General features: G+C 35.1%; 1 protein-coding gene across 8 annotated transcripts in view; it reads right to left on the reverse strand.

The window, feature by feature from the left end:
• LOC132306662 (uncharacterized) overlaps positions 1-16391 on the reverse strand; it is a 40284-nt gene extending 23893 nt beyond the window's left edge. Inside the window, exons 1-10 of one of the 8 annotated variants that reach the window (XM_059804153.1) lie at positions 16123-16391; positions 14010-14104; positions 13658-13800; positions 13355-13511; positions 13075-13278; positions 12867-12956; positions 12650-12754; positions 10439-10800; positions 10285-10353; positions 9888-10194 (exon numbers count right to left, since the gene is read on the reverse strand). In XM_059804153.1, coding sequence (XP_059660136.1) covers positions 10633-10800; positions 12650-12754; positions 12867-12956; positions 13075-13278; positions 13355-13396 — 609 coding nt within the window. In that variant the 5' untranslated portion in view covers positions 13397-13511; positions 13658-13800; positions 14010-14104; positions 16123-16391 and the 3' untranslated portion in view covers positions 9888-10194; positions 10285-10353; positions 10439-10632. Of the gene's footprint in view, positions 1-9887; positions 10195-10278; positions 10801-12649; positions 12755-12866; positions 12957-13074; positions 13279-13354; positions 13512-13657; positions 13801-14009; positions 14105-16122 lie in introns of those variants that run through there. The other 7 variants (XM_059804152.1, XM_059804150.1, XM_059804151.1 and 4 more) reach the window with 7 other exon arrangements.
• Positions 16392-22541: the final 6150 nt, after the last annotated feature.

Raw genomic sequence — 22541 nt, forward strand, 5'->3', positions numbered from 1 at the left:
TTTCTAGTTCATTACTAGGGAATAGCAATATTTAAGTTTGGGGGTGTGATGAGTACTGAAAAGTGCGTATTTAAACTCCTTAAGCTTAAGCATTCTAGAACCTTTATCTATCTTACTTTACCGTTTTAGATTGATTTCGTATTATTTCCATTTTCAGGCACTTATCCCGAAAATAAGCTAACTCAGCAAAATAAGAGTAGAAATGAAGTAATTCTAGGATAAATCAAAGAAAGGAGCCAAGTGGAAGTAAAAAGAAGAAAAAGGTGGAAATCAACATCTTCAATCGATCTCAGATCAAAGTTCGATTGATCCAACATGATCAATCTCAGCACTTCAAGATAGATCAGAGCCATAATGACATTTTTAGAGATCTCAAAAGTTTGATCGATCCAACATCATTCTTCGATTAATCGAACTGCTTTGTCCTTATCCAAATGATTGACCTTATCTAGTTATACCACCCTACCAACCACTTTTGTCCTTTTCCCAAAAATATCTTCAAAATATCTCAGATTTATCTTTATCCAAAAAGCGCCACTAATGAAGATCGATCTAGCCTAAGTTCGATGGATCTCAGCCATGTTCGATAGATCCAAGTCCAAGGTTCGATCCTTCAAACTTCCTCCAGTGTGAAAAAGTTAAATTTCCAGCTCATTGAAAGTTGTCCTTTATCCAATCATTGGAGAATATTGTGTGCACGACTCCAGCTCATTTTGGGTGTCATTTGACTTACCTATATAAGGATAAGGATTGCTTTTTACAAGGGAGAGCTAATATCACATCATACCATATCATATCATCTCTTGGAGAGCAAGCTTAGAGGAGGAGGAGGAGGCTAGAGACACCATTGGAGACTCTTCATCATCTAAGGAGCAAATCTCTACCATGGAGTTAGCCCTTGAGGGTTGGAGAAGCACTACCATGAGTGGCTAGACATCCTCTTGGGGCTAGAGTTAGCCCCAAGCATGCTTTCTACATCTTGATTTTGTGTATTATTGAGGAATTAGTGTTGTAATACATGTTTTGGCACTTATATATATATAGATCTTGTTTATTCAATGATTTATGTAGTTTAATGCTTCCAATTGATCATTTCATTCTATCCATATGTCTATGTATGCTAGAATAGATGTTCATGTGTTTGTCTCTATTTCTTGTGTTATTGATGCATGTCTATGTGTATTAATGTTATAGATCTAGAGATTGTCAAAATATAGTGCTTAAAGGAATACTCTTGTCATTTTCTAGATGGTCCATGCTCATTTCTTGATAGATTGTGCCTCTCTCTTAGCTTAATTAGTTTAATTTCATGTCATTAGCTTAATTATAGTGTAGTGGTAGCATAGTTGTTAGATGAGAGGATAATCCATACTTGTTGTTTGATGTTCCATACTTTTGAATGCAAGTAGCATATGTCTCTAACCTTGTAGTGTATTTGGCTTGTGAGCTTAATAAAAGGATTAATGACTTGCTAAATATGTTGTGCTTTTCACATGCTATTTAGACAATATATACTTAATTGTTAGATATATTGTGCTTTTCACATGTTGATTAGACAATGTATGCTTAATTGGTCACCCTTGCTAATTGAATCAACCAAACACACACACACACACACACATCAATATTGCAACACACATTTCCCTCATTAGTCACTAGTTAAGGGTGTAGAAAAGCATTGCTTGGTGGTGATCTCTACAACCCAAGATTTTCCTCTCTCTTTCTTACTCCTTATTGCATTCAATTATTTAGTTTAATTTGCTCTTTAGTTTAATCAACCAACTAACCATTTGTTTGATCACTCGACCTACTGACCCTAATAGCGATTCCACAACCAAGTACAACTCCAATCCCTTAGGACGATCCCTACTCACCCTAACTATATTTTTAGTGAAGGTAGTAGTGGCTTTTATAAATGTAAAACTTGGCCCTCGCCTTAATTGCACACTCTTAAGTCAGTTACCACCGCAGAGGAGAGGATGTCATTGAACTATGATCTGTTTAGTGCACGCTTTGATGAGAAGTACTTCCCTTATGCAGTCGGGGCGGCCATGAATACTGAGTTTCTTAATCTGTAGCAAGGGAACATGACAGTGGCAGAGTATGAGCAGCAGTTCACATGCTTGTCTCTTTTTGCACCGGAGGAGGTGGATACAGAGGAGAAGAAGCGCAACAGTTTCGTTAAGGAACTAATGTGGTCTATCAAGAGAGCTATTACAGGTGGTCCAGCTTATACTATATATGTTCAGGTGGTAAACGCTGCTCTATAGCAGTATCAGTTTACCGTGGACTTCAGACAGGCTCGTGGTGAGAAGCGGGGTGATAAAGACTCTGTTAATCAGTCAGCTAAAAAGGGGAATGGCAATGGTCACCAACAGAATGACAAGGGCAAGTTCCAGGGACAACAGCCTTGGAAGAAGCACAAGGGTGGTTCAGATGCTCACAGGAATGGGGCACCTATTCAGAGGTAGCCGAATAGGGGACCACAGGCAGGACAGGGTCAGCCACTGGCTAATCAACAGAGGAGGCCATTTGGTACTTTCCTGGGTAGTTGTTACACTTATAGAGAATAAGGTCATACTACCAGGCAGTGTCCTAAAGCAAGACAGGGAAAGGGACAATATGTGCAGCCAGGACAGAGGGCGCCAGTGCCTCCACCAGCTCCACAGGTTCCACGGATTCAGGGACAGACACATCTGGCTTTACCGGTACCGCCGCAGACTCAAGGACAGGCAAAACAGCAGTTACACTATGGCAGGGTGTACAACCCCGTGCCACAGGATGTTCAGGCACCTCAGGTTGTTGAGGGTAAGTTTCCTATTTATGGTTTGCATAGACGTGTTTTATTTGATATGAGTGCTACACACTCATTTGTAGCTAGAACTTTTATTGTTTTATCTGGGATGAGGATAAGGGTATGCACTAGACCTCAGAGTATTTCTACACCATTGGGCGATACAGCCATTTTACATAAGAGTGATGGGCCTGTGACACTAGATGTTGGCAGACTCAGATTTTTAGCCAATCTACTGGTCCTGGACATGCACACTTATGACGTGATATTTGGGATGGATTGGTTATCTCACTACCATGCCCAAGTTAATTGTTTTGATAGGTCTATTGTGTTCATCATACCTGGTCAGGATATGTATGTTGTAGCTATGCCACATTCTAATGGGGGCGGTAGCACGTATTTGTTTCATGTGGAGGAGGAAACAGAGGAGGAGGTTACTGTATCATTGGATCGTATACCAATTGTACAGGACTTTCCGAATATATTTAAGGAGATTCCAGGGTTGCCACCTAGTCGCGAGATCGACTTTGTGATTGACTTAGCTCCAGGCACTACGCCTATTGCTAGGGCACCGTATAGGATGGCACCAGTAGAGATAAAAGAGATGAGGGATCAAATTCAGCAATTACTCAGCCAGGGTTTCATTCGTAGGAGTACTTCACCCTGGGGAGCACCAGTTTTGTTTGTGAAAAAGAAGGATGGTTTGTTTCACCTGTGTATTGATTACAGAGAGTTGAACAAGGTTACTATTCGTAACAAGTATCTGCTACCCAGGATCGATGATTTGTTTGATCAGTTAAGGGGAGCCACATATTTCTCCAAGATTGATTTGCATTCTGGGTATCATCAACTGAGGGTTAGGGAGCAGGATATTCCTAAGACAGCATTTCTTGTGAGTTTCGTGTCATGCCGTTTGGGACGATTAACGCACCAGCAATGTCCATGGACTTAATGAACAGAGTCTTCAGGGCTTATTTGGATCATTTTGTTATTGTCTTTATTGATGATATCTTGATCTATTCTCGGTCAGAGGATGATCATGTGAGACATCTTCGCATAGTATTGCTGACGCTTCGTGAACACCAGTTATTTGCCAAGTTCGAGAAGTGTGAATTTTGGCAGCGGGAAGTGAAGTTTCTGGGTCACGTGGTGTCCGAAAGGGGGATAGCAGTAGATCCAGCCAAGGTTTCAACCGTGGTTGAGTGGGGACAGCCTACTTCACCTACTGAGATTCGGAGTTTCCTCGGTTTGGCGGGATATTATCGGAGGTTCATCCAGGGGTTCTCTAAGATAGCTGGACCACTCACTCACCTAACTAAAAAGGGTGTAGAGTTCGTGTGGGATGAACACTGTCAGCGAGCTTTTGATGAGCTGAAGACTAAGTTGACTTCCGCACCGGTTCTGGCTACTCCACAGAGAGGGATAGAGTATCTAGTCTATACAGATGCTTCTTTGCAGGGTCTTGGATGTGTTTTGATGCAGAAAGAGCGACCGATTTCATATGGATCTCGGAAGCTTAAGCCTCATGAGCTTAATTATCCAACACATGATTTGGAATTAGCAGTTGTGGTCTTTGCCTTGCGCATATGGAGGCATTATCTGTTGGGTAAGTCCTTTATATTATTCACTGATCACAAAAGTCTGTAGTATTTATTCACTCAGCGGGAGTTGAATATGAGACAGCGCAGATGGTTGGAGTTTTTAAAGGATTATCACTTTTCTATACAATATCATCCAGGGAAAGCGAATGTGGTGGCAGATGCACTCAGTCGCTGACCTATTGGTAGCCTTTCTGCCTTATTTACCACTGAGTGGAATGCTTTGAAGAATGTAGACGAGTTGTCGGATGCTTTTATGGCTTGCATGGTGGTTACTCCTTCCATCATTTGCAAGGTTTTGCAAGCACAATTCACCGATCAACAGTGTATCAACAAAGTTACAGAGATAGCTTCTGGGGAGGTTCCATTTTACCATGTTGGGACTGACGAAGGCTTGGGGTACAAGGGACGCTTAGTGGTACCTTCTGCTGATGATTTGAGGAAGGACGTGATGACAGAGACTCATCATTCTGAGTTTTCGGTTCATCCAGGCGGAGACAAGGTGTATCAGGATATGAAGCGGCAGTTTTGGTGGGCAGGTATGAAGAGGGACATTGCTCTGTTTGTTTCTCAGTGTAGTACTTATCAGATGGTTAAGAATGATCATCAGAGGCCACCAGGAGCTCTACAACTACTACCGATACCGGAGTGGAAATGGGAGAGCATTTTTATGGACTTTGTGGAGGGATTGCCCACTTCTTTCAAGGGTCACAATTCCATTTGGGTCATCGTGGATAGGTTGACCAAATCAGCTCATTTCCAACTTATTCGCACTGACTTCACTTCAGAGCAGTTGGCGAGGCTTTACATTTCAGAGATTGTAAAGCTACATAGTGTTCCATTGTCTATTATATCGGACAAGGATTCGAACTTTTTGTCTGGATTTTGGAAGAGCTTTCAGCAGGCTTTAGGTACAGAATTGCATCTTAGCACTACTTATCATCCTCAGACTGATGGATAGACTGAGAAGGTGAATCAAATTATGGAAGATATGCTTCGGTCGTATGTTTTTGATATCAAGGGCCATTGGGAGGATTATTTGCCGCTTGTGGAGTTTGCTTACAATAATAGTTTCCAGAAGACTATTGGTATGGCACCATTTGAGGCATTATACGGTCGACCGTGTCGATCGCCTGTTTGTTGGATGGAGGTTGGAAAGAGCAGATTCTTGGGTCCTGAGTTTATTAAGGATACTTCTGAGAAGATTGCTCTTATTCGGGATCGCATGCGTACTGCTCAGAGTAAGCAAAAGAGTTATGTTGATCGGCGTACTCGTGCTTTGGAGTTTAGGGTTAGAGATCAGGTTTTACTCAAAGTGTTGCCTATGAAAGGTGTTATGCGCTTTGGGAAGAAAGGTAAGTTGTCACCGCGGTTTGTCGGTCCATTTATAATCACGGATCACGTTAGAGCTGTTGCTTATAGATTATCACTTCCGGATACTTTAGATCGCGTTCACAATGTGTTCCATGTTTCCATGTTGCGGAAATTTCTACGAGATAAGAATCGGTATCAGCATCTCAATATTGGGGAGATTGAGTTACAGCCGGATGCGACTTATTTAGAGCCACCGTGTCGTATTGTTGACCGTCGGGATCAAATCCTTCGTAATAAGGTTATCCCTTTGGTTCGTGTTCAGTGGACTAATCACAATGAGGCTGAGTCTACTTGGGAATGGAAGGATGTCATTCGCTCGTAGTTTCCTGAATTATGCGAAGAAGGTAAGAGCGAATTCTGAGGTCGGAATTCCTTTTGTTAAGGGAGAAGAATGTAATACCCCTAATTTAAAAGGATAAACCTAGAATTTATTTTATTGTTTAAGTTGCGTTTTATTTATTTAATGGTGAATTTCTTTTTATTTAATTGTGAATTAATTGTAAATTGTTTGATTTGTTTTAATTGAATTTTAAATTATTTAATTGTTTATTTGAATTGCTTGTTACTTATTTAATTGTGTGTTTAAGTTACATGACTTGTTTAATTTAATTAAATTATTTGATTTGTTTGCATTATGTTTTCTTTAGTAAAATTTATTGTTTTCCTTTAATTGAATTGATTATTAAATGTTTTAATTAATTATTAGTTATGAAAATATAATTAGGGTTTTTGCTTTTAGAAGTCACGTATGTAGCCGACGCAGGTTTTAATTAAGTTTTCTCTAGGCCAATTAGGATTCTGTTAGGGCTTGAATTAATTTAGGTTTTGTATAACTCTATAAATAAACTTAATAAAGTTAGGCCTAGGGTTTTAGAACCCTATTCATGTCTGTGGAGGTAGAGAAAGAACATAGGAGGGATTTCAGTAGGAATCGCCGGAACTTTTGAAGACTATGTAGAGATTTTGAACAAAAGTCTCAAAGGCAAATTCTAATCCTAGTTCTTTTCCTTTGGCTCGTGTTCTTTGCACGTCTAATACAACTCCGGGGGAAGATGAAACACTAAAAATTGAACTAGTTCGCATGTTTGTATGTTTTTCTAGCAGTATGTGTTTTATGAACTGTTATTTGCTTGTTTTAATTTCCCTGCTTATCCCATGGTTTAATTGATGATAGATGATGATTAAAACCTTTAAATTAGTTCTGGAACACCTTGGGGAAAATATTAAACTGAATATAGTTCGCGTGGGTGATCACTTGAACAACACATTCATGAATGGAAAATTATCCCGGTTTAAATTCTTTATGTCACAATTCATGTTTAATTGATATCGTTAATTGAATAAGGAATTAAAATATTTCTTAATCACGCTGGAATCTAATTTAAACATTTAGGAACCCTAAGGATAAAGGTCAGTTCATTAGAAACTCACCGGAATTGAAAACAATGATGACACATGAAGAGAGACGGCTCAAAGTTTAAAGAGCAGGCTCTTTGGAAACAAAGAGCAAGCTCTTAAAAGCAAAGACCAGGCTCTTAGGGGACTTGGAGCCGGCTCCTAGCAAAGAAGAGCAGGCTCTTTCAGTTGGGTTCCAGTTTTGGTTTTTCTGCAACCTGTTTAGCTACGGAACTTGGATTTTGGGATTTTCAAGATTATGGAGGAAGCTATAATTGGGTATTTTGAGGTGTTCTGAGTCTTATTAACCCTTCAAAGATTGGATTAACGAAAAATAAATCAACGGATGCTCGGGCTTGAACCGTAGACAATTATTTTTTAAACTAGTTTATTGTTTTTGGATGGAAAGGATTTTTAAATTTCTTAAAATCTTAAATAGAAATTCTTTGAGTAAATTTCTCTGTTAATCAGGTTCTTGTGATATTAAATAAGTGTGTGAATATTTATATTATAATAGGCTTATTTGGAATTAAAGCGGTTTACTGTTTCTGGATGGATAGTACTTTAAATTGTTTAAATCTTAGGATAACAATTCTTAGTAATGCTTTGACAGTTAATTGTGTTACAGTGTTATAAAACTAAGCATGTGAACTCTTATATTCTGTTATGCTTGCTTGGAGGTAATTAGTTTACATGTATAATCTGTAAAATCAATTAATGTATTGTGCGAAGTGGTTTTGATCAAGACTGTTAATTTACGAAATTTTAGCAGGCTTGATATGGAACAATTGATACTTATGTTTTAATATTTCTATTATCAATTGTGGATTTTATAGATTAGTTGATTGTTATAATTGTTATTTGTTCTATCAACTGCTGGATGGATTGGATTGTATGCATCGGTATGGGACGGTAACATACTAGGTTTGGATTAGCCCAAAGTGCTAAATCCTACCTATTTTGGCATAAGGGTACAGATTATAAAAACATAATTCTCCTTATATTTAAGTCTATGCGGTTGAATAAGCTGAACGACTTACTGGATCTCTTATATAAGTCTGTGCGGTTGAATAAGCTGAAAGACTTACTGGATTTCCTATGGATGGATAGGAACGGATTTTAAATATATTATTATGATACCGTGACTTGAGCTTGAGTCTCAGAGTCAACGGTTAGGGAGCTTATATGCAATAGGACGCGTAGCTGGCTATGCTGGTTGAGGTGTACCCTGTTAGACTTAGGTAGTCATACCCACTCAGGTGCGTTTTGCATGTTACCTTCTACTCAGGTTGAGACCCGTATCATAGTCCAGTGAGAGTCCATAGGGTGGATATATATATATATATATATAGACACGGATTATATAGTTATTGTTGAGTTGGTTAGAGTGTATATGCGTATCGAGTCTCTACTTAGATTGTAGTAGGATAAAACTTGTTCGTGGGGTTGACCCACTCCTATTTTTCAGGTGTACGTCAGTTCCAGGGTTGAGCTTGTTCATGCTGAGTAGAGGCGACCACTCATTCTTCCGACGACATAGGAGCTCTATTCATATGGTTTTCTTTTAGTTTTTCAGTTTAGTTTGATTTTCTTATTAGGGGTCCACAGGATGGATTCCCGAGTTGTATCCTTAGAGGTTTTGGAGTTGGATTATTATTATCTAGGATTTTAAGTATTTAATTTTAAAAGATTTTATATTTTAGATTTCTTTCAGCTTAAACTATTATTTCTTAAATTCATCTTGCATTCTGTGTTCACTTTAAAATATTAATTGTTTGATATTCACTCGGGTTTGGGCCTGGGCCTGATCAACCCGTGTCTCTGATCCAAGGGGTATCACAATTATATCTCAAATTCCCATTATTATTAGTTTCTATTTTAGAGTGTATTTTTTATGGTAATTTCTTATTGAGACGTGAATTGAGTTCTAAGAAATTGTAATCCTTCTCCACAAAGGAATTGGGTATGTGACTCTATAGATAGACACTTAGGCTATTGTTGAGAGTTGTGAGTTGAGAAAGATGCAGCCTCATGAGGGAGTACGTTGATAGTAGGGGTGAGTTACAAGTTTGGTAAAGTGAACACTGATGGCGAGAGGGAGCCTAGTGGAGTATACAGAGAACTTGGTCAAGAGTTTGTGTGCATGGTCCGATGTTGATATTCTTTACTATTGTAATATCTCTACATATAGTGAATTTATCCTCATCCGTGGATGTAACCCTGATTTTGGGTGAACCACATATATATCTTGTGTTGTGGTTTAAATTGTTGTTTTATTTCTTTCTTTTGCTTCCGCTATGCCCCAACAACTGATATTAGAGCCAAAGGTGAAAGAGATCCCACTACAATAGTTCTGGCTTTTATCAGCGCTCAAAAGCGCTGGTAAAAGTCTTTAAAAGCGCTGGTAATTCTTTCTGAAAAAACGCTAGTAAAAGGACTTTACCAGCGCTTTCTGGCAAAAGCGCTGGTAGAGTGTATTTACCAACACTTTTTGATAAAGCATTGATAAAGGGTAATTTTAATTTTTTTTAAATTTTTTTTTTTACTCCCTCCCTATGCCAGCACTTCTCAAAAGAGCGCTAGTAAAGGGGTTTTTTGTTTTTTTTTTTTTTCCTTATAGTTTTTAGAAAAAAAATATCAATACAACTACCAACTACTAATTGTCATCCAATATAACACAAGTTAAAAATACCACCCAAATTATTTTTACATAATATAACCACAAGTTAACCCTGCTAATATGAAAATTACCATCGAAATTGGCTACTAATACAACCACAAGTTAAGCTGGTAAATGTCAACCAAAAAGCTAAAATATATACTAATACAACCACAAGTTAACCTGCCAATATACCATCCAAATTGTCTAAATAAAGCTACTAAATGTCAGACAAAAAGAATTAAGAATTTTTTACAAACGTAGTACAAGTTTTTCAAAAAGAACCCAACCAAGGCAAAGGAAATTCAGAAAGCACAGCCACAACCCCATCTTCAACTTCAACAAGTCTTCTTGCCCATTTGATTTAAATTACCCTACATTTTTTATAAATTCATTGCAGACACATTATAATAAATGAAAATTTAACTTATATATAAGAGAAATTAAAAGTTTATAACCTTAACTGAATTGGCATCATGACTAGAAAATGAATTTAGGAATACTCTAAGAGGAGCATTTAAAGAATCAAAACCCTTCAAAATAAGAAAACAAAATGCATAAAATCTTGGCATAAGTAAACATATATTTAGTAAAGAGTAAAACTAATAATAAATATACTTGTCCACTACAATTTTGTTGTTGCATCTGCATTAGCATAGCCACATGTTGTTGTAAATTTTCCAACTTGTCATCATAGTTGGCTCGTAAATTTTCCAACTTGTTGTCATAGTCGATTTGCATTTTTTAAATGGTCTCTTGCAACTCTACACGTACAGCACGTGCCTCATCATCAGATTTTTTCGCATTATAAATCAATTCAGCTTTACTAGGAGAGGCCCCCAAACATCGCTTGGTGTAGGCCCGAAGCCAAGCATCCGCACACGACCAGTTCTCTCTTCTCTCCTCACAATGGAGAACAAATCATTGGAACTGCCAATAGGCGAGTCAGAGTAACTTTTTTGAAGTTCTTTTATGTTTTTCTGCCCAAAAAAAAAAAGTTTGAACTACCATGACATACTGCTATGAAACATCCAGGCAAATCTAATAAAATGAATGATAGATCAGGAATCCAGAAACTGTTATACATATAATTACTATTATGGACTTTAAATAATATACTTGCCATTGCATTTGAAAACATAAAAGTGGAAATGAGGATTTTGAATTAGAGAAATATGATTTTTTACTTTACCCCAATTCATCTTCAAAACACCAATTCCATAGTATTAAAATTTGAAATATGTTTATTCTTAATGAAAAGACAGTTGTATATCAGCGAACAACGAAACTACCCATGGAACACATTAAATTGAAGAATTCAGGGCGATTTTCTTGGCCACACCCAGAGCATTTGTTCCTAATTTATTTATTTATTTATTTTTTGTAATGCAACATTCTTAGACAATATTCTTGTATCCAAACGTATCTAATAGTTTACTTTAAAACATTTGTAACATAAAAATCTAAAAAGTAGAACATTATGAAGGAGAGAAAATAGGAAAGAAAGGGAAGGAAATAATCAAAGTAATTTGTGCAGTAACAGTTGCAATGGAGAGGCCGAAGTGCCATCAACAAACTGATTAAGTAGTGCAATCCTAATTGAGTTGTAAATTCTTGTATATTCAGCCCTACTTAAACTCCATTTCTTTGCAGCTAAATTTAGAATAATAATAATAATAATAATAGTAAATTGCAGAAGAATTGAACTGGCTGTCAAAAAATTCCAGGTTCTAAGCTATTTTCATGGAGCATGAAGCCAAGAAAAAAATATTAATACAATTTTAAACGTATATTGGAATACATCTAATCCCAAATTAGGAATGATACAATATTCTTCTTCCATTTATTATGGAGAAGTAGGCAAGCATTCTAATGCCGAATTGTCATTCGGCCAAATAGGTCATGCTAATTTTTGCTTCTAACCATGAACATTTATCTGCTCACAAAACATGTATAAAGAGAAGAGAGGGAAATTTGAAAAACAAAAGGACATGCAGGTTTTGATTTCAATGAGGGAACATCGGGATGGCTGCTCACTTTACCAGCGCTGGTAGTGTTGTCTTCCAAAGGCACCATCATTTTTCTCTCTCGCCGTATGAATTAAAGTAAAACACAATCTTCTAAACATAATTTGCTCACAAAAAGAGTCTTACTTTTAGGCTCTGTTTGTTTATTTGAATGTAAAATATTTTTTTAAAATTATTTTTTTTATTTTTTGGGGCTTACAAAAAAAAAAAAAAAAAAAAAAAGAAAAAAAAAAACATCAAATTTGGTTGCTATTAAGTGAAGTTCATTAGGATAGGTAACAATTTCCCTTTGGTTTTTTGCACTATCAATGAGCAAGTTACATTGTTATGTGCTGGCCATTCTGAAATACAACTATATATGTGTATATCATACTTTTACAATGATTGAAAATGCAAGGATGACCAAAAACTATACATGTGTATATCATACTTATAATTTTATATGTGTATATCATACTTTTACCATGATTCAAAAGACCATTGCACTGGTACGAGTAAGAAATTAACACAAACAACAAACAACAAATAGCAAATACTTCTCCACAACACAAATCAATCAACAAGAAGCCTCCACATACAATGATCCCATACTCCCATGCTTTTCAACAAATACAAGAAAGTAAATTGCCTCCACACGGACCGATGATAAACAATGAAATTAAAATGCCTCCACACAGGCTGATGATTGAAAAATTGGTCACTTCAAGGCATGTGACCCCCTAATACACTACAAAAAGTTTAAAAATTGGTCACTTCAAGGCACGTGATCCCCTTTTTGCAAAATGGAAGCATGAAAACTTACAATCATCTCCGAAGCAGCAGCATCAGTAGCTTTGCCATCCTTATTTATATGTGTGCGAATGAATAAATCTGCACGAGAACACTGAATACCTTCGTCTTCCTCAATCTATAAAAGAAATAAAGACATTATGATATATATTATTATTTACCACTAACATTTATAATCATTCAACGACATAAGAACTGAAATAATTTATATTGCCAAAACTTCAACTAACCTCGGCAGAGACACGTGCAAAGCTTTTTGTCCCTGTAGTATGCATCATTGTCTGCTTCCCACGACGTTCTTTGTTTTTTTCACTGACCCCCTACAAAAAGTGAGAAAAAATAAACGTTCTAACATTCCACCTAAAATAATGACTGAAAGCTAGTAAACTATAAATTAAACTCATTGACTTTAAACAAAATTGGTAGATGGAGGATTACCTTCGCCATATGCATACCCCAATGCCTAACCAAAAATTCCCAATGCTCCTTTTCAACCTCGGGTGGTAGGTTTGCCAATCTTTCTGCATCTGTATCCCTAACCGAGTAATATTCACTTTTTAATTCACACTTGTACCCCCTCCATTTTTTTCCGATGAAGGATATTGTCCAATGTTTTGACATGATTCTCACATCATACTTTCCCTGAAAATGTGATAATTGCTGCATGTTAATCCACTTTTTCCATAAAAATTATTTTAATATCATTGAAGGGTTTTACCTTTACAACGTTCCACATATCCTCCTTCAGCCGTTTAGGCATCTCCCACTAAGTTTTGTAGCACAAAGGAGCTAAATTAGCATTCTGGGCAAGTGTTCCCAAATAATTAGTATATGTACCACTTCCAGGGCCGATCAGCTGTCCAAACTTATTAATCCTAAACAAAAATTAACAATTGTAAATGTTTAGTACAAAACTAAAGATAGAAATCCTTTTTTCTCCTTCATATTGAATATAGTCTAATTATGTAAACTATATAAGATGATCTCTATATCTTAACGGTAATAAAGTTGTCATGCTTACGACATTCTTGCATTGTGTCGGGCCCTGTCTCTTCTTCGGCGGTGGTTGGGATGATTTTAAAGTTGAAGTTTCGGTATCTTGTTCACTCACTTTTTCCACTTCACTAATCGTTCATTTCATTGTCAGCTTATTATTTATCCTTCCTGGAAAAGAAAACAAAAAAGTGAGAATTCATTTAAGAGAATGCAATCAAATTGTTTAAAGAAGGCAGTGCACAATCCAGGAAAAATCAATAAAAAGAAATAAAAAATATCTCAAAACTTTAGGGTATTTTTGGTTGTCCAATGGAAATTATATAAAACCATTCTGTTTTGGTAAAAAATTAAAAAGTAGGAAAAGCAATCATCAATACCTTCAAAGAATATTAGCTAATCAAATGCGAGTTATCCCCTTCTTGATTGCTAATGCAAAGGAAACCGAGACAAAGGCTGAATTATAGTGGTCACACTGTCAGCAATAGCAAGAACATAGCAAGCTTAGTGTCTTGTAGCATACAAAAACATAATTTTTTGTTCAAGTGGAAGGCAAACAAGAGAACAAAATTGTATTTGACAAAAAAAGAAACCGAATATTATATGAAAACACAAATCTGACCAAGTAATTATTTACATATGCCCAAACACCCATATGCACATGTGAATATTGATTATTAAAAAAAATATATTGTTTTTCATTAAAATGCAACACAACGCAGCAGTAAGAAAATTGAATAAATTGGCTATATTATCTATTGAAAAGGATATATAAGAAAAAGTTGAATGCAAAAAAATTGGTTAAAAAAGTAATAGAAATGTAACCTTAAAATATATCTAGATGTTGGGATTAGTAGAGGCCAAAATTAGACCTTGTCTATCAGTCAAGAGTGCCTAAATGCTTCGTCATGCATTCAGAAATAAAGTATAAAACTTCGATCCAAGAACCCCATAAGAAGCTGTTCAAATTATGCTTTCACCATATCAACTCTTCTCAACCAGGTACCATCACCTTTAGTGCAGGATCTAGAAAACCCAGTGGAATAGCCAATACGAGTGACATTCAAAGCAGCTCAGCATACTTCATATATTCTCAGCTTTAGTCAATTTACGAAGCTATGATTTTCGCACCTAGAGCCAGTCTCTCAACTTAGTTCCAATCATCAATTACCTTCCTAATCTGCCACCTTAATTTCACAAATAAAACAACTAGATGTATCTAGAGAACTAAATTTCGCCCACGGATCAAGTCCCAATTTCTTATTAGCATTAACTGCTAAGAGCGAACAGATTCAGAAAATCAGTATAGATTATTGTGTACACAACTTGCGCAATCTCATATGAATAAGCTAAATATCTCTCTCTCTCTCACACACACACACACAATGGCTGAAGGTGGTTTAATGTTTCATTGTGCATTCGTGTGCTAAAGAAATGATTCTTCTTTCATGTGTTATACAATTGAAAGAAAGAGCTAATTAGCTCTCTCTCTCTCTCTCTCTCTCTCACACACACACACACACACGTTTAATGTGTCATTGTGCATTCACGTGCTAAAGATATGACACCAAAGTGATTTTTTTTTTTTTTTTTTTTTTTTTTAAACTTTCTAAAGAACCTTAAGTATTTTTTTCTCTCAATATATATACATCATTTCCATGCAATTTTACATTAACCTCTCCTTTGTTTGCTAGTGTATTGAGCTAATGGTTAAACTCTCTCTCTCTCTCTCTGTGATTTAACAGGATCAGCAAAAGCTTAGGAAGACAGTCTCTAATGTTTCCTTTCAAGTAGATAGAATTGGGAAGGACTTTGAAAACTTTGCTACAATTGATGAAGTTAAGCATGTAGAATGTGAATGCTGTGGCCTCAAAGAGGATTGCACTCCAAACTACATCATAAAAGTGAAGGCAACTCACTTTGACAACTGGGTTTGCGGCCTTTGTTCCGAAGCTGTAAAAGAGAGGCTGAACGAAAAGCCGAGAACAGCCATGGAAGAGGCTCTAAGCACTCACAAGAAATTTTGTCAAGAGTTCAACAGTACCAGGCTCAACCCAAAACTCTCATTGACATGTGCAATGAGAAATATAGCAAAAAAAAGCTGCGAGAAGAGAATTTCTAAGCACCAATTGTCATCAAAGATTACGAAATCTATGTAACAAATCAGATTGCTTATTTACTAAATTATTTCTTAATTTAGCATTTTACTTCATCCTCATAAGGCTCTTACTGTTCAATAATCAGCAACTCAATAACAAATTGATAAATTTATATGGATATAATATGAATTAGAAGAAAATAAAGGACCCTCATACCTTTTCGAACCCTAATTTCAGATATCAATAACAACATATCTAGCATTTCTTGTGTTACAAACCCTAGGTTCTAATTTTCTGTTTCTTTTATTAAAGAACAAGAAAAGCAAACATGTATACTGTATATGTGTGTGTGTGTGTGTATCTATATAATATAGAGAGAAAGGGGGGTACTTACCACCAAGAGAGAGAAGATGAGTAGGATCCGTGAGCGGAAGAGAGAGAATCTAAATTTGAGGTACTCTAAATTGTAGGTGGAAAGAAGGGGAGGATGATGGTGGTGGTGGTAGAGAGAGAGAGGGTTGAGAGCCTACGATGAGCTGAAGAAGTGCTTCAGCTGAGATAGAGATCGAGATAGAACAGAGATCAAGATAGAGCGGAGAGGCAGAGAAGGCTGAGGGACGAACCAAAAGGGGAGACGGATGAATGGGAAAGTGGGTGTTAATGGACCCAAAAAAAACGACACAGTTTAGGCACCAAATATTCTGTATAGATAAATAAGGGAGGGAAAAAGTGGGGGGAAGAGAAAAATTGGAGGGAAGGGGGAAAAAAGGGAGGGAATGGAAGGCCATTTACTAGTGGTCTTTTAAATAGCGCTGGTACTATTCCGAGCTCTATACCAGCTCTTAAAGTACTGGTAGAATTACACTTATTCCAGCGCACCCAAAAAGAGGCGTTGGTACTGTAATCAACATGTGCTACAACGGGTTTCAGCGGTAGGTGGGGTCAATCGGCTTGGTTACATGACATGGAGCTTGAGTAGTCAAGATAGAGCCTTGGGGTTTGACTAATTGAGTAACGTATAGTGGGGATAATCCAAGTTTTGCAATAAGATTGAGAAGATTGAAGTTGTAGAGAATTGTCCTGATTCAATTGTCATGAGAAACGATGATTGACGTAATGAAATTTGAGTCAATATGGAGATTGTTATAAATTATGTCTCAAGTTCCCATTATTATTAGTTTCTATTTAAAGTGTATTTTTATGGTAATTTCTTATTGAGACATGAATTGGACTCTAAAAAATTGTAATCCTTGCCCACCAAGGAATTGGGTATGTGACTCTATAAATAGACACTTAGGCTATTGTTGAGAGTTATGAGTTGAGAGAGATGTAGCCTCATGAGGGAGTACGACTGATGACGAGAAAGAGTCTCGTGGAGTACACGGAGAACTCGATCAAGAGTTTGTGTGCATAGTCTGATGTTGAAATTCTCTACTATTGTAATATCTTTACATATATAATGAATCTCTTCTCATCCGTGAATGTAACCCTGATTTTGGGTGAACCACGTATATATCTTGTATTGTAGTTTGAATTATTGTTTTTCATTCTTTCTTTTGCTTCCACTGTGCCCCAACATTATGTTTATGGCTTATGTTTGTATGGTGTTTCTCTTGTCTTTGGGGCTCCTTGTACATTATATTCAATCTATACACAAGCTTTCCTTTAAAAATAAATAAAAAAAATAAAAAATAAAAACACTCCTAAATCACTATTGGTTGGATGGATCTTGTCTTGGATGACTACGTAAGGTTGTATAGTAGTATTTCCATTCATTCCAAATAGGGAAAATGTGGGCCATCGCTTTAAAGATAAAAGATGGCAAGTCCTAATAGGACTCACTTCTTTCCTTTTAAAATAGAAAACTCAACATGGTAGGATTGTACTGGCCCATTTGTCTTTGATTTCTTACACAGCTTTAATACCTTAAATGAATGATCAGAGTTGTGATCCAGTGTGGCAAGTTCTATTGGAACTCGCCACATACTTCCTCTTTATTGGTGGATCGCATACAATCTATTTTCAACAATTCCACATCATATCTTCATCTTTTGGACATTTAAAGTATCAATCCAATGTGGCAAACTCATTGGAACTTACCACATGTCGCCTCTCCATTGGGCCAAAAATAATGGGATAAATGTTTTTCACGTACTTTTTTCTTTCTTTCTTTCCAAATACATAGGGGCACTTTAGTTTTTTAATTGAAGCCCTTATTTGCACAAAAAATTAAAGATTATGTACTTTTAAGAACTTATAGGTATATACCCTATTTGCATACCATAGGTGTGTATCACTGGCAACTCTATTTTAGATAGTGTTGCATTATTCAATTTGTTTAACTTTGCTTTGAAGGACCCATGTAAATATATATGTAGATCACACACACACATATAAAATAATTTTAAAAATAAAAAATAAAATAAAATTACCATGAAAAAGAGGAGGGATATTTTGATGGGGCCGTTCTCAAGTAGCCATTCCCTAAATGGCTTATAGCTTCAGCCGGCCATGCATTTATGTTGTGTTTACGGAAAGAAGACAAACTTAACATTTGATATTGTTACGTTGTTGTACAAACCTGACCTTGCATACTTGTGCTTGTTATTTTAGGTTTTCACAGTTGTATTTAGACCTGCGAGAACACACCGTCTCATTCTAGGTAAAGGTGCATCCTAAGAAATATATAACGAAGGAATTAAAAAGATAATTTCAACTTAAATGTTATTCCATGCGATATAGTTATTTATTGACACCTTGTTATGAGTGCATGAGCTAGCTAGCGAAACATGTAAATATGTAGTCACATGCTGTATTAAAGTAGTCAACGTAAAGAGGATAAACGAAACATGTAATCACATGCTGTATTAAAGTAGTCAACGTAAGGATAAAGAAACCAGCGTTGACAAATCATATTAAGCATTGATTAATTATCTAGGAAAATTGTAGTAAGGAAATGTGAATGTCTAAGATCTCATTCATTATTATATATATATTATTAGGTAAAACCATAAACTATCATCATCAAATTTGTAATCTTTTATGAAATCATGACGTCCAAATATGACGCATGGAGAATAAAACTAAGTCAACCTTGACCTGCACGATGGGGCAATATATAAAGTATGAAGTATAAAACAATGTCAACCTTGGCCTGCATTAATTTCTGAAGTCAAGGGAAAATATTAGTATAAACTAATTAAATAACAAAACCCATATGGGCAACCGCAATTTTTGTGCTAACAAAATGATTTTAATTTTTTATTTTTTAATTTCTGAAGTCAAGGGAAAATATTAGTATAAACTAATTAAATAACAAAACCCATATGGGCAACCGCAATTTTTGTGCTAACAAAATGATTTTAATTTGTTTTTTTTTAAAAAAAAAAAAAAAAAAAAAAAAAAAAGCACAAAACTGACAATTTGAATCAAATATTTACAAGATTTTATCAAAAGACCAAAACTAATTAGAAAACTAACACTTGTACATTGCATTGACAAGGGTTCAAGAACGTGTCTTTTGGCCTACGAATATAGGACAAGTGAAGACTTAAATGTGTTAGTTTTGTAATTAATTCGAGTCTTTTTTATAAATATTTTGTAAAAGATGCTAGTTTTGTAATATTGCCGGGGAAAGTTGTTGAACTTGCAATTTACCCTTAAAAAAATCATTCCATGCAACCATTATGTTTTGTTTGTTCATAGATGAAAAGTTGTAGCTTGCGTTCTTATATGCATCTGAGTCATGTTAGATATATATATATATATATATATAGTATTATATTTGTTCATAGTAATCATTTCATTGACCTAAATGTGGTTATATAAGGAGTATGAGTGCGAAAGATGAGCTGTAGAAGCATTGCAGCTCTCATAATAGTTGAAAGCTTTTTTGTGCTTTTGGGATTTGGAAGTAATGGAGCAAGGGCAGCCAGGGTATGTAATGGAACGAATTCGAATATTAAATGAAAATGGTAAGTGTTTTTTCTTGCTTTGCCATTTTAAGTTTCCTTTTTCTTTACCTTGTTCCAAAATACTTGTTTACCTCTCTTAATCATGGTACACGTACCATGGATGCACCATTATTACTACAACATAGCTTCATTTGGCATATGTAATGAATCAATATAAGTTTCTTTCTTTCTTTAATGGTCATCTAATTTTAACTTTTGTGCACTCATTGTACCAAGCATCTGAGTTGTTTTTTCTTGCTTGCCATTTTAAGTTTCCTTCTTTATTAATTTACTGGTCATCTAAATTTCATTTATAAATGCAGCAGCATGTGTTTATCTCTCTTGAAAACTTCCAAATAGAGCTCTGCAGGCAACTCATGCAAAATCTTGGAAATGAAACTTCGAATTTAGTGAAACAATAATAATGATTTCATTACAATGATATATATATTTTTGGTAGTTAAAAGCAAAGATACAAACAAATTATCCACAATATGTTCTTAGTGGGATCCAAACTTTTTAAAAAAAGGTATTTACTCTATATTGTTTTTTTTTTTGTTAATTATTTTTATTTTTTAAATCTCATTATAATTGTTTAACTACAATAACAAAATTAAACAAGTGAAAGAAAAAAAAAAAAAGAACAAGGTGAAGAAAATGAAAAAAAAAAAAAAAAAAAAGAAGATAACTTTGAAGCTAAAAAACAAAGACTTTGATTAATAAAGAGAATGCAAAAAAATTTGAAGACAATAAAAATAAATAAATAAGAAACTTTGTGACATTTTTTTTTAAAAAAAAAAAAAAAAAAAAAAAAAACTAATAATTTTCGGGGGGTCATGTTATAAATTTTTATAAATTCTATCCTAAGTATAAAAAAATTAATGGAGCCCCCATGGAGATTGGTGCTGTTTGTGAGGGTATGCCTTCTTCTCCTCTTGTACTATAAAATTGGTACTTGTGCAGATGAAAAGACCAGGAAAGGAGCAGCACTTCCAAAAAAACAAGAAAGTGAATATAATCTTGAAGGTAAAAAGTTGAAGCTAGAAAGTCAGAAGATACCAAATGTTGAAGCTAAAAAGTCAGAAGGTATGCAGACTATAATCTTACTCTAGAATCTAGCCATGCTATTCTCTACTATTTCCTATTTACTATCTGATATTCTACAATTCTTGAAAATTTAATTTTCGTTTTCTAGAATATTTTGTTCAGCACATTATAACTTAAAAGGCTGGCAGCTATCACCAACATTACTGAGATTTTTTTCTTTTAAAGAAGTTGCAGACATATAATTAATAGAAAATCGGTACTTGTGTAGTTGAACAGACCATGGAAGAGCTGTACTTTCCACAAAACCAAAAAGTGAAAATAAAGAGATCGGATGTTGAAGCTAAAAAGCCAGAAGGTATGCAGACTATAATCTTACTCTAGAATCTAGTCATGCTATTCTCTACTATTTCCTATTTACTATCTGAAACTCTACAATTATTCTTGAAAAATTAATTTTCTTTTTCTATAATATTTCGTTTAGCACATTATAACTTAAAGGCTGGCAGCTATCACCAACATTACTGAGATTTTTTTTTTAAAGAAGTTAAGACATATAATTAATAGAAAATCGGTACTTATGTAGATGAACAGAATATGGAATACTTTTTTAAAGAAGTAGAATACCTTTTTTTTTTTTTTTTTTTTTTTTTTTAATGTTGGTAGCTATCACCAACATTACTGAGAATACTTTTTTTAAGAAGTTGAAACATACAAGTAATAGAAAATCGGTACTAATGCAGTTGACCTGACCATGGAAAGAGCTCATTCCCCGCAAAACTAGAAAGTGAAAATAAATAAATATCGAATGTTGAAGCCAAAAAGACTGAAGGTATATATGTTATATGTAGGCTATAATCTCACTATGGTATCTAGTCATGCTATTCTCTTCCAATTCCTATTTACTCTCTAAAAGTCTACGGTTCTTTACTCTCTAGTACCGGAGATGATATAATTCCTTGACAATAACATATATATGTATATAAATATATAGAGAGAAAGAGAAAGAGAAAGAGAAAGTTGTAAAAGTGTGAGAGACAAATAGATTGGTACAAAGTTTGATTGGTAGGTGGAGGTTTTTTTTAAAAATAAAAATAAAATAAAATGGATTGCACAAGGGCATGCACTATGATGTTTTTATAAGTACATACGTAACACTTAAATGTGTTAATTTTGTAATTAATTATAGTCTTTTATATAAATATTTTGTAAAAGATGCTAGTTTTGTAATATTGCCTGGGAAAGTTGTTGAACTTGCAATTTACCCTTAAAAAAAGCATCCCATGCAACCATGATGTTTTGTTTGTTCATAGATGAAACGTTGTAGCTTGCGTTCTTATATGCATCTCAGTCATATATATATATATACACACACATACATATAGTATTATATTTGTTCATATTAATCATTTCATTGACCTAAATGAATGTGGTTATATAAGGAGTAAGAGTGCCAAAGATGAGCTGTAGAAGCATTGCAGCTCTCATAATAGTTGAAAGCTTTTTGTGCTTTTTGGATTTGGGAAGTAATGGAGCAAGGGCGGTCGGGGTTTGTAAAGGAACGAGTCCGAATATTAAATGAAACTGGTAAATTAATAATGATTTGAATACAATGGTTTAGAGTAAGGATGCATAAACGAGTGTTAGCCAATTCTATACATACAAAGGTTTAATGTGGATCGGTGGCAAATTTTTCTTTTTTTCCTATTCATTCTAAAACTATGGGACTAATTCAGGAATTTTGTTGTTTTTATCAAAATGCAACTACTATTTCTTATTTGTTGAATTTTTTCATCATGGACGATTGCTTATTTGA

This window comes from Cornus florida, unplaced genomic scaffold (assembly GCF_030987335.1).
Source record: "Cornus florida cultivar Cherokee Brave unplaced genomic scaffold, ASM3098733v1 CherokeeBrave_3.0.0_Hap2_Chr05, whole genome shotgun sequence".
Lineage (NCBI taxonomy): Eukaryota > Viridiplantae > Streptophyta > Magnoliopsida > Cornales > Cornaceae > Cornus > Cornus florida.